Consider the following 17,621-nt stretch of genomic DNA (forward strand, 5'->3'; position numbering starts at 1 on the left):
GTCACACTGTCGACAGTCAACGGGACGATGGCAAACGCGACCGCGTTCACGAGCTACGTTGTCGTTTGTTTTGTTTGGGGTTGTGTTTGTGAAATTCATTGATTGCTGCTTTACAAAATTAATCTTTTACCACCAAGTTTTGTTGGTACTTTATACTTGTTTCCCGGTAAATTTGTAAATTTCAATTTACGATCCCGCTGGTCACTGGCGTCGGCGGAAGACTTGCTGGCCGGGACGGTTATTACGCGGGCTCGCGCGCTTGGGCGTCACAAGTCACAACACGTAAACGTAAGTGCACCGTAACAACATTTGTCGTTGCATTAAACACCGTCGGCGGTGGACAAATCGTACACGCGAGCAACGATGTGGGCCGAGACGACGCACTGACGTTTTGGCGTTTCTCGTCAGGCTCGCACAGTGGTTGTAGTCGCCGCCTTGTCGTCTGCCGAACCGATATCGTTGTGCTCGCCTGTGTTTACCTACCTCTAACCGTTGTTTGTTTGTGTGTAATAGGACGATGGGCGATTATATACACACAAACATTGCCCAGGACAATGTGGCGATGGTGCGGCTCGAGCTGGCGCAGAACGATCAGATACCGCTGCGGCGACCATTCGACCCGCTCATCCACGACTTGGACCCGCACTTCAAGTTGACCAGGTTCGCCGACCTCAAAGGACGCGGGTGCAAGGTGCCCCAAGAAGTGCTCAACAAGCTCCTGGAGGGATTCCAACAGGACGAAAACGGCCATGGTGAACAGTCGCATTTCATGCACATGACCATGACTAAAATTGGTATCGGCATGGACGCAGCTGTCGTACCCATAAGGCACGGTGGCCTGTCGCTAGTGCAGACAACCGATTATTTTTATCCACTTGTTGACGATCCATTTGTGATGGGCAAAATTGCCTGTTCCAACGTACTAAGCGACTTGTACGCCATGGGTGTGACCGAATGTGACAATATGCTCATGTTACTATCTGTATCTACCAAAATGACTGAAAAAGAACGAGATGTTGTGATACCATTAATAATGAAAGGTTTTAAAGAAACAGCTTTTGAAGCTGGTACTACAGTGACGGGTGGACAGACTGTTGTAAATCCATGGTGTACCATTGGAGGTGTTGCAACTACTGTATGTCAACCAAACGAATTTATCATACCAGATAACGCTGTAGTTGGCGATGTTCTTGTACTGACCAAACCTCTTGGAACACAGGTAGCTGTAAATGCACATCAATGGGTTGATCAACAAGATAAATGGAATCGAATAAAACTAATTGTTTCAGAAGAAGATGTAAGAAAAGCCTATCAACGTTCTATGGACTCGATGGCTCGTTTAAATAAAACTGCAGCCAAATTGATGCACAAATACAATGCTCATGGTGCAACAGACGTCACTGGTTTCGGGCTATTAGGTCATGCCCAAACGTTAGCAAAACATCAAAAGAACGAAGTATCGTTTGTCATTCACAATCTTCCAGTAATCGCCAAAATGGCATCAGTAGCAAAGGCATGTGGCAATATGTTCCAATTGTTACAAGGTCATTCAGCAGAAACATCAGGTGGACTTTTAATTTGCTTACCAAGAGAACAAGCTGCAGCATATTGCAAAGATATTGAAAAAGTAGAAGGGTATCAAGCATGGATCATAGGTATCGTGGAGAAGGGAAATCGTACTGCACGAATAATAGATAAACCTAGAGTTATAGAAGTTCCGGCTAAAGAAAAAGATGGAGAACTGTGGTAGGACTGTAATTAAATTAGTGCCATTGACTCTGGAAGTTGTAAGGAATATACTTTTTTTATTTTATTTAATATCTAGCTTTCCATTATTTCAAGATTTAATTTATTCAAAATCTTAATTATTTGTTTTTGTAGCTTTTATTCAATTTTATTATGTATTTTTTTCCACCACAGCTAGACTTATTGAAAAAATACATAAATATATTTCTTACAAATCTTCAAATTACAATTGACCATTCATTAAAGTCTATATTTTTGTTTTGTGTAGTTTTAATCAAATAAAAATATCTGTATGTACTGGTTACGTAAATTGGCTTATAGTCTTTACAAACCTAAAGAAAATTGAAACAATCTATCGTACAATATATGGAAATTATTAATTATGGATTACAGTTTGAAAACTGGCTACTAGTTTTAATGTTTTTGAATTTAGTTGAAATAAATTGGGATCCAATACAATATGTATGTATATTCTATATAAATCCAATTAATGGTTTACAATTATTATAATGGATTGATGTCAATGTACATTATATCAAACCTCAATGTTAATATTAATTAATATTATCCATTAACATAAATCATTTTTGAGCAATAAGCGCCAATATTAATATTAAAATAAATATTGTGTTAAGCTTATTATGTATGATATAAATATATATTAAATAGTATTTATACAATTCAAAAAATTATTTTATTTTGTACTTACACAAAATAATATGTGCACAAAGTTTATATTGTTTCTATTTTAATAATTCTTTATAATAAAGTTTATAATAAATTGCTTGGAATTAATTTATTTAAACTTAAAATAATTCATATCTATTATCAAATGTACTTTTATTTATATTGTCAACTTACATTAAAAATACTATAATTTACTTTTGAATATGCCTTACACTAATTTGTATTTTGTTATTTCTGTCTAAACAGATTAAATCAAACTTAAATATTCCTAAGATCAAAGCTGAGGCCAGTAAACTTTTGATCAATATTCTTTTAAATGATTTTTTAGTGTATTATAAGTAATACATTTCTATATTTATTGAATCTTGAAAGACCTAAACTAAGAATAAAAATTTTATAAATAAAATTTTTTTTTCATAATAATTTATAATATATAAAAATTGTACGACTATTTAAATATTAGTTCTAAATACTCCTGTGCATGATAGGTATTTATTGTATAAATGACTACAGTAGTTTTACTAAGATAATTTTGGGTCTAATAATGTATTCAAAAAAAATTGAAAAAGAAAAATTATAATTCAAAATCACAGCAACAAATTTCAAAACTAAAATATAATATACCATGAAATATAAATTAGGTACTAGTGGTTGTAAAGCTGGTGTTGTGGCTAAGTTCAGTCGATTCTTCACGATAGCTCAAATAACTACGACATTTTTAACAAGTCCACTATATCGGAAATCATTATTGTAATAGTCACATTTTTTCTCATTTAACTTAAATTGTTTTTATAATTGATAAGAAGTGTAGCATTAACTTTCTTTGTTAATTATTATGCAGTTAATCACTCGTATCCTTACATTAAGGACATTTTGGGATACATGTCTGTAATTATGTCAATTAAAATACATTTTCAAACTAAATTTTTAAATACTATCTTGTCTGTTAAAAAAAATTTTTTTAAGAAAATATAAGAACACAGTGAGTTTATATAAAACTATTTTTTATTGATACATACTTCTAACAATGATGATTAACTATTTATTTATGCTGTTCTTAACATTTTTGCTTCTTTTAGTTCTTGCAATTCTCGTCTTCGTTCTTCCAACACAATCTTTCGTTCTTCTAAGAATTGCTGATATTCCTCTGGGTTCAAATCCTTGACTACTTTGATGCCTAATGACCTGGCAGTAGAAATCAACATGTTGCATATCTCTTCTAGATTTCTGAACTCTAGGTTCTCGTCAGTCTGTTTAATCAACGCTATTTCATACACGTGTTTTAGCGTAACCATTCCGGCCGTCTCCTTAAGGGGGTTCATGGCTCCTTTCTGTATGCCCGCGGCTTGTTTCAGGTAGTACATGGACGGAGGTTTTGTAATCGATATCTGATAGCTGCGGTCCGGATTGACGTGCACCCGGGTCGGCAGGGGTATGCCTTCTTTTATGTCTTTGGTCTTCTCGTTGAAATCCTTGCAGAACGCTGTAATGTTGATGCCCCTGCAGCCCAACATGGGGCCAAGAGGAGGGCCTGGTGTAGCCATGCCGGCCGGTATGTTTGTCCGCAACTTACCGTGTTGTACTTTCTCAACGCCTTGTTTCATTTGCCGCAACTTACTGGCGTTGTACTTCGACATGGTTTAAAAGTTAAAACGGTTGGCCTCCACCCGTTGGTACTCGACACTAGACTGGTCAGTGGGTATTTTTTCGTCTGGAATACAAACTGTTTAGACTTTAAATTAATATAGTTGATTTCGAAAATATAAAAAGAATTACGAAATACGAATACGAAAATATGAAACCCCAAATATTAAATAGTGGTATCTGTAATCTTAGTCTTCACTTTTCGGACAAGTGCTTATCAAACGCTTTGCAATGTGATCGTTGCGGTGATAATATTGATAAGAGATAATAACTACCACTATGGAACAATTATATGGTAACAATATGCTACCACGGACCACGGTTTAAGATATATACAGGTTGCAGCACGATAAAATTAAAATAACTATTAATAACTATTTTAACATGGGTTGCGTAACCGTAAGTCCGTAACGACTATTTTTTTTATAAATTATAGCTACCTATGGTCTGGGTTAGGTTAGTTAAGCAGTTCAACTGTACAAGATATTTTCTCACAAATTAAACAAATCGTAGCTACTGCCAACTAGTAAGCGGCCAAAAAAATGCTGACGTTTCGAGCCGTGATCCACCGAAGTGCAGCCATTAGAAAAAATAATTTTCAGTAGGTAAGTATGCGGAGGTCCTATGTATATAATATAAAGATAGTTGCCACAAATCATTATAAAATACATTTTTAAAAAAACTTATCAAATTTTAGATTATGTTAGGTTAAAAAATATATTGATTGAAAAAAAACTGCGAGTTGAAATCATTATATTCCGAGTTTGTAAGTAGGTATAATCATTGATTTGTTATTTGTCCACTTATTTGCATACCTCCTTGTTCAGTATTCAAATGTTTTTTATGTTAATTTGTTATTTATTTTGTCAATTTGTTGACTTTTCATTTTAACATTTTCCAGACTAATGATATCTGTTTTGCATTATTTCTGAAAAATTGAATGAGGGTGCCCCAAAAAAGGGCACTAATTTTACCTTTTTCATAATAAAATTATATTATAAATGTGTGTTATAGATTTATAATAATACATATAATAATTAATTACTTAAAATATACTATGAATATGATTATTATCCTATAGGCCTAAGGTACAACTCATGTTGTCGATTCTAGATGGAGCTAGTGTGTAGAAAAAGTTTTTATTTTTGATTGTGGTTTCTGGTACCAAATTAGATAATGGATAATATAGTAATTTATTTAAGCTGTAAAATAGTACTTAATATTTAAGTCAACACTTTATATTGATATTATTTCAAGGGGGAGGGGGAGGGGTATAAAATAAAAATTCATAATAATCGAGAAAAACAATGTTAAAGAAAAACTGGATTATAAAACTTCACTTAGATTTTAGTACTTAGAAGTATACCTATAGGCTAATAGAAATACACTAAGACTATAGTAAATTGAATAGCCACGTACAATAAAGTAAAATAAAATAATTTTAAAATTTAGTTTAATGTAATTTAAATTTTCAAACTTAATGTAAAATTGTATTATTATTTAAGTATGTAATTATGTGGTGCAATTTAAAAGGTTAATTATTGGTTATTACCTCAGCAATTAGTAAGTATGTATTATAATTATTATGCATGAACACCACTGAACAGGCACAAAGTAATTACCTATCTCAAAAACGTTTTAAACTTACTAAATATTTAAATTGCCATTAACCAAGCAAGGACTGTATAGTATCTATTTGAGTTCATATTTTTTATCCATTAGATAATTGTACATACCATTCCATATTATGGTTGCGGATAACAAACAAGTATATTATATAGTTTATGGTAACTTCATGTCTCCATAATATCAAAATCCATAACACTTGAGTAATTAAAAAAAAAGTGTTTGTTTAAAGTTTTAAACATATTTTTTTTTAAGGTTTTTTATGCAAATAGTTAATCCATTATGTATTTATGTATATTATATTATATTAGCTAGGGACAAGACCTGTAACAACATGTATAATTTGCACCATTTTTTTAAAAAATGCGTTTGTAATTTGCACAAAATAAGGATATGTAATTTGCAACATCCTCGGGTAGTAAGAAATACTAAATAGGAATTGTAATTTGCACCAAAATTAAAATCGATTATTTTTTCGATAGTTTCTCGATAGTACCAACTTATAAGTTTGAGCTTATACATATATTGCTGAAGTTTATATAAAATCGTATAATTATGAATATAAAAAAATGTTAGCCAATTAAAATAATTATATGTATGTAAAATTAAAAAAAAAGCAATTTAGATTTCGATAAAGATGTCTATAATCCTAATATAACTTTATCTTAGATTTTATTTGTTTTAGTTAATTGAATTTTTTTTTTGTATTTGTATGCAACTAATTCAATGAATGGAGTTCTTGAAATCAATTTATTATTATATTGGTCTAAAGCAGCTTGAATTTGTTTTATCCCTTGACATATTTAAGAAGTTATTCGCGGAGTTATATTGAAACTTGATAGTTTTATGTACATATCTGTTTGAAAATCTTTTTTAAAAAAAATTAAAAATTGCACTACAAAAATGTTAGGTACGTATTATGTATTACGACGAGGCGGCAAGACTAAATGTATAGCTTAGTAGGTATTTGATCAAAATAATAAACTGATATACATTATATATATTTATATAACGCGGTTACAACCGATAATTGAACGTAAAACGTCAAAATATTACCAGATAAGGTGAAAAATCCCAAAAAATTATTATTGTCATTCTTGTCCATCTATAACCTTGACAGTTGACGCAAACGAGGATATCGAAGTATAATCGAACAAATAAATAATCATTTTGGTGCAAATAACAAATTCTATTTTCGACTACCTGAGGGTGGTGCAAATTACATACCTACCCTTATTTTGGTGCAAATTACAAAAACTACTTTCGACTACCTGCAGTGGTGCAAATTACAAACTCCCGATATATTAAACGAGCCAAACCACGTAAAAAATCTAAAATACTACTATTGGATCTATCTTTATATACCGTCATTATTCTTTTCTCCCTGTCAATTATTATTGTCTTTACTGTCTTTCTGTTCTCCGCGATTAATAATTTTTATTATTTGTTTATTATGTTGAAAAATAATAAATCGTTCGATGAGAATTCGTTAATTTATGGGCGAATATCCAATAGCAAAAAACTTTAAACGTTCATAAAAAATGAATTTGTCTTTCCGGCTAAAGCAATAATAATAACTTACCTATGCAGACCATTGATTTTCTTTTTTCGTAGCACCAATAATACATGTATCTAACCATGTATACCTATTACTTAACCTCTCGATTTTTGTCTTTCTTCATTAAATATCCCTTGACACTAATTTTGGTATTTCCTATTTGAGATGTAATTATTTGACATATTACACTCATTTTCGTAAATTATATTAAAAGTATATTAGTTTATAGGTACTATACAAATATACAATTAACACGACAAAATACGTTGGTTCATTTTAAATGTTCAATCGTTCACTCAGGGTAAATAACTGAGCGTTTTACATAATATTATCAGTTCAAAATTATTTTATTATATTTTATTTTTACTAGACTAAAATTTTAAAATGTAAGATAAGATAAAGTTATTTTATTTTATTTTGTCGGGATTGCATAACGTCGGTATTTTGACATGTCGGGATTCTGATCGCTTCCCCTATATTATTGAGAAGAATAAACCAACACTTATTAATTATTACATAATATATTAGCTTACAAAAGGTCAATAGTCAGTAGTCACTAAAAATATGCATTGATTCTCAACTTAATGGTTGGTTTTCGTTAGAAAATTGGTATGTTCAAGAGATTGTTAAATATTTCAGACGTTTTCAAAAACGAAAATAAAAAAATAATGAGGAAAACAGAAACTTTTAAGCAAAACAAGTGTCTGACAAAATTAAATTTTTTTTTTTTTGTTATGACAAATACATTTTTAAAATATTATGACTATTTTTGAGTTATTTATAACTTTATAAACGCTTAAAATATTGAATACAATGCCGATTGCCGATAGTAATGTTTTTTACCTGTTCAGAATGTTTGAAAATGCAGGTTAAAATATAAGGTTCATCTTCTTCACAATATTGTATAAAACTATAAACTAAAAAAATCGAAAATATATAACAATATTTGTTAATACTTAATATCTAAGTATTTAAACTTCAAGTTTTTACAACATTATAACAAGGTTTCTCAAAAAGAGATCATACTGTAACCAAAAAAAATAAAAATATAAAAATGTTATTTGTTGGTACTTGAAACTTTTAAAGTATATAAGAATGCATTTGCATATTATATAATACAATGGCTACTAATTTTATACTACCTATAGTAAGATTTCGATTTCACTATTTCAGTGATTACATTTGAACAGAGGTACATTTATTATTTATATAACTTTATTGAACTAATATTTATATATTTTGATAAACTCATGGATTTTTAATTGATTAAGATATATTATACATTTTATTTAATAGGGTTATGAAAGCATAATATTTTTTAATGTTTATGTTTAATACTATATTCTACTTCTGAACATATACTATAGTAATGACCAATAAAATATCAAATAATTTAAATATCTAATGTTAAAAAAAAAATAGGAATTGTGCATTATATATTCTGAATGAAGTGAAAGGTAATAGATAGTGTTTACTGCTTTGAGTTATTAGTTTAATAAACAATTTATTGTTAGAATACAACGTAGCTGTAGATAATATATACATAATATTATATATTATCTATAGCGGTAGTTGATTATTTGTAGATTGTATTTTTCAGATTCCATTTGTTGAATGCTCTAGTTGTTTCCAATTAAAACAATAATATTAGCACAAAAACGAAAAAAAACTATGACGACTAACATCAATGTCAAAAATTAAGTTAATGAAAATGATTTTTTTTACTACCTTTGTATTACGACATCATGGCAAACAAGTATTTGATGTTAAATTTTGCTTATTATGTACCTATTTATCTAGATATGAGGGTCCATTTGTCAAAGTACATTCCAACATTTGGAACACCATATAAATCATATCTTACAATTACTGTAAGGTGCTCAATGTTTAATGACATATCATAAGTGCATCTTATTTGTTATCTAAAAATATTAAAGTACTTATTAGATAATTGTGTTCATAATTTGTGAAAATAAGATTAGTACCTATTTCAATTTTTTTTTTTTTTCAGTAAATAATTTTTATAATTTTGGCATCTATTTGTTATTCTTTATCATTATTGTATCGAAATTACTATGAGTATTATGACTGTACCATTTAGTATTTATCTCCTTCTTTTAAGCCGCAATGTTGGCTTATGTAAAAAAAAATTATTAAAAATAGAATTTTTAATACAGTTTTGTAAAATCTTAAACTCATTTAACTTTGGTTTTCAGACATTAAGATTTATTTTTGGAGTTATACAAGCAATTGATGTTCATTGGGTGTTTAAAAACTACAAAGACAAGATTGTTTGTAACTAAATAATATTAATAATAAAAATGTAATTCAGACAAGTAGTTTTTCAAAACTATACTTATATTCTTATAAAAATAACAAATCAGTGTTGCTGTTCCAATGAGTTATTATAATATTTGGAAAAACTACATTTAGATATACAGGACTGAATGATTTAATCATAAATATCTTCACGATCGCACACATATTGCACAATATCTTTAGGTTTATGCAACTTTTCGGCATCTTCATCGGGTATTTCAAAACCTGTAATTTAAAAAAAATATAGAATTTATTGTGTAAAATGAAAATAATTTATATAAGTACCAAATTCATCTTCTATGGCCATGATAACTTCAACATGATCTAATGAATCTAATCCAAGATCATTGATAAAATGTGATTCAAGACTAAGCTGAAATTATTAAAACCAATCAATTTTAATACAAAATTATAATATCACATTTAAAATAGAAATAATTTTTTTTTTTCAACTAAGTACCTAGGTGAAATATGATAACAAGAATTTTAAGATGTATATATTTTTTGTATTAGATTGGTCACATTTCAATTGAATTCAAAAGTAATGGACTAAATATTTTCTTAAGTTATTCGCCTAGTAAAATGTCTCATTGTTGTCATAAAACTGTGCATACCTTATCTGGATTGACCTTGTCGTATAATTGTAATACCAATAAGATACGTTTTTTAATTTGTTCAATAGTCATCGGTGGCTTGACACTGTACTGCCGCACGACCGTCTGAAAATATAATGAAACAAAATGTATACAACTTGTCAACAGCGACTTTATCATACGAGTTGGCACACTTTCAGCACTCTAGTTTTTACTTCGATCGCAGACAATCGACTGGCTGCTGCCGCGTCTGAACACCAACAACCACTATCAGCACCAGCAATAACTTGTTAGTGGGTACCTCACACATATTCTAACAAACGAATACGTCTAGTTGCCGAGCTGAATTTCTAATATAAAAATCAAATCGTTCTTACCACCGGTACTCTGCATGTCTGAAGATTTAGGTTATTGACGTTTTTCGATTGACTTAAAAACCGTTTACCTTCGCACATCGGGTAGCGTCTCAGCGCCCGTAAACTGGTATTGGTGAAAAACGTACCACACAAGACTTTTCCAAAGGACGCCATCATATGTAATAGGCAGTGGCTATTCACAGGTCCAATGTAGAACTTCGATGTTCAAACTATCTATGTAACATTATTTTCACAATTTCACGTCCTGCCGGGCACCGGGTGCCGTTATCTTTTCTGTGCATCCTTCCCCCTGATTGGTCGTAATCGTGATTACAGATAAGAAATTATAAATAAAAGACCGAGATCACGATCGTCCGTAGCGAACTAGGATTGAGGATGTAGACTTATTATTATAGTTGTACCTTATACTATAAATGAACTTGATGAACCAAGGTTTAAGGATACTCATGATGTAAGTAGACAATCGTGGCATGAACCCACGATGATAATTATCAATTAGCCTATGTCCCGATAATTTAAACCGCATATTAGCGCGCCAAAATATTCGTTGCATGTTTATCCATGCGAATAGTCAATAGAAATGTGAGATGAAAATGAATCATTTAGCGACCGACGGATAAATATGTGATGGTTCACTGTTAGGATCTATTTCATTTTTAGTTAATTGTTGACACTGGCGACTTTTTGAGATGGGCAATATGACTCCGTTCATTGTAGTTTGATATTAAGATCTAATATAACCAAGTCTAGTACCATCTACCGACGTGATTCTTATATTTTTTTTTATGTGAGTGATGCTATAAATCTCGGGCCACGGCCTTAAAAGAAATCTTCTAAGACCGCGCTATAAATGATAATATTTAGCTGATATTTCACGTATTAATTCTTCCGCTGACTTAAGAGAAAAACTATGTATCATAAAGTAAAAAGTTATGCCCATAATTTGATGATTCATTTCAAATGATATTTAAATAAATTACAGTGGGTTCCGCTTAATGTGATCACTTTGGTGCGGGTCATTTTGATTCTATTAACCGGTTGATTCTATAAAACATTTACCATTTTTTCATGATTTTCAATATTTTCATACAATTACATATTTATTTATAATTACATATTTAAATATTTAATGTAACATACAGTGGCGCCCAGATAGGTTAGCAAGGGGTGCAACTGCATGTGCTCTCGTGGGGGGTGGGTGGGTGGGTAGGTATAGACGCCTATAGTTATAGGTACCTAAATAAAGTATAGGTTAACAGTTAGTAACAGTTCAAAAGAACGTTTTTTTAAATAAAAAAATGGGTGGGTAACTTTTGTTAGTTGCATAATATGTTACTTACAATACCTCTGTGCGCCACTGGTAACATACATAATAAATGACACAAGTACACGATTCAATTATCCAGTACTTAGTGATTCTAATGAAAGGTCAATTTAACATTAGTAACATAAAATTTGGTTTGGGATTTTCATTTTTGATTCAATAAGCCAGTGATCACATTAAGCGGAACTCACGGCATTAATTACATTTTAAATGTGTTATATATGTTAACTATATTAATTTACCATGTCCGAATTGCCCTTAAATCGATATACTTGAAAACTAAAACATACAGGGCCAGAATAGACACAATGGTTTTTATAGATCTTGAATGCTTTATGGTTTGGACCAACACATTTCTATGTATTAGGTGGATGTAAATGTATGTACCTATGTTATAAATTGTCTACTTGTCCGGTCTAGGTGCTTACCCTAACGACTATTATCGTTATTGTAATATTGTCGTTGTGGTATATTAAAGTAAACTGAACTTAATATACGGTATTCTATTTAGTGGTTATACATTGTATAGAATAAAAAAATATTAACCACAGACCTATATAAACTAGTTAATAAATAATATGGTACCTAGCTATATTGAGTGTTGAGTATTTCAGTTATCAGTATTGAATCAAAACACAAAAATACAAGAATAATAAATATGTACTTTTAATATTTTTTTTTGTTTTTACTGGCTATTATATTCCCTTTACCGTAATTATTAATATTGGAACTAAACACATTATTTTTTTATCTTGATTTATAAAATAGGACTATCTAAAACTATAGTGTTTTAATATATAGGAAAAAAAATGTTGTGTTTATAAATCATTCAAAGTATATGGTATTCACTAATTTCATTAAAACATAAATAAGCTACGATGAAGTCCCTTAAAAATAGAATATACAAATATTTAAACGATTGATTGCTTAAATACAAATTTGTTTAGTAGGAATTCGATAAGAAATTGTAGTTAAATTTATAGCAATCAAAATTAATGACTTACATTTAGTTTTAATGGTTGTTTTATTGTATATTTTATGTTAATATTGCTACATTAAGTTTCAGTTAGATACCTACCTACATCGTGTGTTATTGTTTAAGAAAATCTAACGAAAAATCAAAAAATAAATAAATACATTTTAACATATTCCAGACTAAATCATTTATTTCGAGGGATTTTAAGCAAAACATAACTCACAACATAACATTTTTATTTATTTATTCATACGACAAATCACTATTATCATTTATCGTAAATCATAATAGCATAAGATAGGAAATTATGTTGCCAGTTGACACCTCTGTATTATATATTATATCCTCATCATACCTTTGAATACTGGATACTGGCTAGTGCTATATTCAAATTTATAAAAGTTTGAAGTTTCAATTTCTTTTGTTTTATCCCCAGATATAAAACTCGGTCCTCGCTCTTCGCCAACTACAAATCTATGCTATTATTAGTATTATTAGTGATTTGTCATTGCGATTCGCAAACGGTGTTCATTATATGTTCACATAATATGAAACACAGAATAATCGCGAGGTGTATTGATGTCAATATGATCAATATTCAATGGTATTGCGTCTGCGGCGCGGCGCACATATAAAACGTGCTTATATTAGCACTAAGCAGTTCGCCTTATAATTATTGACTATACCTACTACGGTAAACGTCACACTTGTCTCACTGGTGATGGTTCCGAGACAACTCGATACCGCGGTGTAAGAAACACCATATACAAAATATGTCCTCTGGAACACATCAGCTGTGCATCAACCAGGACGGATGTGGAAATAGTCATTGCGTAGTGCTCAGCCTCAGGTACCTATATAAAAATGTGCCTATTTTTTTTTTTTTTTGAAGGCAACAAAATGTTTCTAAACATTAATTTTAACAGAAATAAGTAAGAACGTCGAGTATTAGTTGAAACGGTTCGATCAAATCCCGCCCACGATATTAATATACAGTAGAAACCGTTTATAATGACACCGGTTTTCGTGACATATTGGGCGTAATAAAGGTCCCGGGAAAACTCCTATATTGTATGTACTAATTTGTATCGATTATTATGACGTCTATATGATGACTATAATACGTCTATATACGGACGTTATGACGTTTATTTTTGGTTATACATTGGAAAAATAGCGAAATTTGTATGGCTCTGAATAACGCGAGTCCAAAGATAAATTTTGAAGAACTAGAAAAAAATAAAGCTTGATTTTTATTCAATTGTTTTTATCTTTACTTTTTTTTCTATATTTTACATTGTATAATTTGTACTTATTATTAAATTTTAAAGGAGAAAATCTTGAGGGATTTTTTTCTGTTCGCTCTTTATAGTGCTGCCCAATGTCCCCCCGCATCTCTTTATAGATTTCCGTGTAATGTAACTGCGTAAGGCTTATAGTATAAATTTATTTATTGGTATTATTTCACTATTTTAATCATATATTATTGTGATTTCGTGTATATCTTGCGGATATCTTAGGCGTTTTGGTATTTATTTTATTTAGTTTCTATATTAGGTATTTAGGTTCGCTTTAGTGACGGCTAGGCCGGCTGCAAGTATAAATGTCTAGGTAAATATTATTGGTACACATATTCTGTACACATCACACTCTTATTCGCATTTGACACATAATACATTGTTAGACGTATAAGACGTTACAGGTGGTTGATCTTCAACGCAAGTAATACAACTGAATAAATATTATTAGCAGTGCTGTGTATTTAATGCACTTAAAAACTATTAAATATGTATGCATATATGCACTAAAATCTGACAAAATATGCTCTAAAAATTCTTAAAATATGCAAAAAAAAACTACAAAAATTAAACTTTTATTTTTTTTTTTTTTCATTAGTATAATTTTTTTATTAATTTTAGTTTAAATATTAGTATTTTTACTTCTTGGTACAAGTATATGAGTTATTGATCTTAACTAGTCTTGGTCTTCGTCGTATACAAGATCTATAAAAGAAATACAATTAAATATAATTACAATTATATATTTTACCTTAAAAGTAGTTATTGCATTGAACAACCAATGATTTCTTCAGGTTTTCGAACTTGAGAGACCTCCTGTTTGGTGCCAACAAAGTTTTATATAAAGAAAAGGAACGTTCTACGTCTGACGAAGTTATTGGGGCAAACTTGAAATACGTTATATCGCTACTGGTTAAATCTTCTGGTATATCTAAATCTACGTAATTTTTTTCGCCAGTTAATATTTTTGAAATATTACACATAATTTGAAACCCTTTGTTTTTGTTGAGTACTGTTTGTAAAAATAGAATAATTTCGATAAAACCATAAAAATTATAGTTTATACTATAAGATTGACCGAAAAAATGTAAATATTACAAAAAAAAGCATTTAAACAAAAAAATTATTAAAACATGCATTTATATGCCCTAACCCATGGAATATGCAAAAATACGCAAAATAAAATTTGTTATTTGAACTAAAAATCAGTCAAAACAAATTTTGGCCGAATCCATTTTTTTTATAAAGTGTAGCAAAAAAAAACATGCAAATGCATTAAATTCACAGCCCTGATCATTATTATTATTAATACATAATACTTATTAATAATTAATAATTAACCTAACTAATAGTTTATTATTATACTTGTCTTATACTGTATGTATGTTGTGCATAAATGTATACGTGGAACTTCCATTAAATGTGACGCACGAGAATTCGTCGAACTATATGTCTATATGCTTACTTAAACTGTAGCTGTGGCATCCGTAATTTCGACTAGATAACTCAGATCACGTAAGAGTTGGTAAAATAATATTTTCATAAGGAGCTTTACGTATTATATTATATTATCACTACACGTTCAATGTGTTCCTCGCCGTAATGGCAGTGCCATTAATAAATAATATCTAATCTGTACTTCAGAGACGCGTGTACCTGCTTAAAATCGCTTCGTAGTCGAATGTTAACAATTATGTGTACTACAGATAATAATATAGTATATTGTACTGTCTATATGGCCTAGGTATAGACTATAAACAGGTTGAATATTATACATATCATTTTTTTTTTATAATATGTTATATCTTATATATGTATTATCTACATTAACATTTCCTGACTAATATCTATGATAAATTAATGATAGCTACCTATATTTTGATATTTTAAATGTTAAAATATGTTTTCCTTAGATACCTATTTACACCTTGTTTCTTAATTATATTGTACATATAATATTAAAAATAAAATCGATACCTACCATAACCATAGTGTATTATGATATATATTTTCTATAAATATTTAATTTCCTTAGTCTTGTAGTGTATTATTGCTGTCTCGGATACTAATTAATATTTATCATATAGTATACTTAGACAAAATGTATGTTTATAATAATTTATTTGTACTCACTTATTTTAAATATATATTTTACATGTGTACCATGCATATGCGATATTCCATCTATAAATGTTAATTCTCAATTTCTCAGTTATATTTGGATTTGCCGTGACAATTAATAAGTCACAGGGACAGAGCTTTGATAAAGTTGGATTATTTACTACATACTAAGAGATTATATATTTATGTCTCATCAATAATATAGCCATATAGGTGGCTACGTTGAATTTTCAGGATGTAAAATTCGTCGACGGGGAATCAGGATTGAGTCCAAATACAATTGAAAATCTTGATTGTGATGAGGCATCACAGAGATGTGTTGTATTATATTTTGTTTAAAATATTAATTATAATAATTTATAGTGTTGTATAATTGTCCATACAATTTGTATACTAGAATCATAAACTTTCAGTTAGCAAAAAAAAAGATCGAAGGAAGAAAACGAAGCGAACAGAGGGCGGAGCCCCCTAGTATTAAATAATATTATCGTGTATATCACTTTTTGACCATTAGAAATGACTGTCTAAAATATTCACCGAATTTATAGGTCATGGTGACACAGCTGATATCACGTGAATTTGTTAAGCAGTAAAATGTATTCAGTTCATTTAAACATTTTAAATAGAAAACCACTTGAGTGTTTATCATACATCACATTATATATAGGTACTATTATATACGTAGGTGTTAGCCTAATACCTAATGGTACTAAATGCAATTATCGGTACCTACTGGAGCTTCGGAGCATAGTATATTAATTATTATGATGTACACGTTTAAACGCTCAATAGTTAATATATACCGTATACATATTTTCAGGTATTCTAGCCGTTAGGTAGGCACACCGACACCGAGCACGTTTGTAAGTATACATAATATTCCCTATGACGTGTGTTTAGCCATATACTATTCATGTTCAATTAAACAAACATTGCTGGTACGGTGAATTCGTTTTTACAACTAACACAGTTAAATAGGTAATAGTGTCTAGATTATTTGTGAAATTATTACAAAACCACACCGCGTGTCACCGTCTCATCCCCCTCCCCAACCGACTGTTACAAGAGGATAAACTATAAGGTACCTATGTCCTATATTATTTAATTTTTATACATTTATATAATACTACTATATTTATATATATATATATGCAGGTATTTAGTAGAAGGTTATGGCCGTTCCAGACCACTGCGCTGAGACAGTGACCTTTCATTATTATCATATTTTATTTCGTACACACCTATATGTATACAAAACGAATGTAGAACGCGTATAGTAAAATAACATAACTCTATTAGAACACAATAATATTTTAGGTTCACAGTACACACACTGCACACGTACACCACTT

At 30.0% G+C, this 17,621-nt stretch overlaps 3 protein-coding genes across 3 annotated transcripts; 1 reads left to right on the forward strand and 2 right to left on the reverse strand.

The window, feature by feature from the left end:
• Positions 1–93: 93 nt before the first annotated feature.
• LOC111030266 (selenide, water dikinase) lies at positions 94–2,207 on the forward strand. Its single transcript, XM_022309684.1, has 2 exons — positions 94–288; positions 514–2,207. The coding sequence occupies exon 2, from the start codon at positions 518–520 to the stop codon at positions 1,748–1,750; it is 1,233 nt and encodes a 410-aa protein (XP_022165376.1). The 5' UTR covers positions 94–288; positions 514–517; the 3' UTR covers positions 1,751–2,207.
• A 1,213-nt stretch (positions 2,208–3,420) lies between these two features.
• LOC111030287 (39S ribosomal protein L11, mitochondrial) lies at positions 3,421–4,300 on the reverse strand. The gene has a single exon (XM_022309710.1). It carries the CDS (start codon positions 4,068–4,070, stop codon positions 3,480–3,482), a length of 591 nt encoding a protein of 196 aa, XP_022165402.1. The 5' UTR covers positions 4,071–4,300; the 3' UTR covers positions 3,421–3,479.
• A 5,298-nt stretch (positions 4,301–9,598) lies between these two features.
• LOC111030291 (acyl carrier protein, mitochondrial-like) lies at positions 9,599–10,817 on the reverse strand. The gene is made up of 4 exons (XM_022309713.1): positions 10,551–10,817; positions 10,195–10,299; positions 9,866–9,953; positions 9,599–9,805 (listed from the first exon to the last, which is right to left on the reverse strand). The coding sequence occupies exons 1-4, from the start codon at positions 10,704–10,706 to the stop codon at positions 9,714–9,716; spliced, it is 441 nt and encodes a 146-aa protein (XP_022165405.1). The 5' UTR covers positions 10,707–10,817; the 3' UTR covers positions 9,599–9,713.
• Positions 10,818–17,621: the final 6,804 nt, after the last annotated feature.

This window comes from Myzus persicae, unplaced genomic scaffold (assembly GCF_001856785.1).
Source record: "Myzus persicae strain clone G006 unplaced genomic scaffold, MPER_G0061.0, whole genome shotgun sequence".
Taxonomy (NCBI): domain Eukaryota; kingdom Metazoa; phylum Arthropoda; class Insecta; order Hemiptera; family Aphididae; genus Myzus; species Myzus persicae.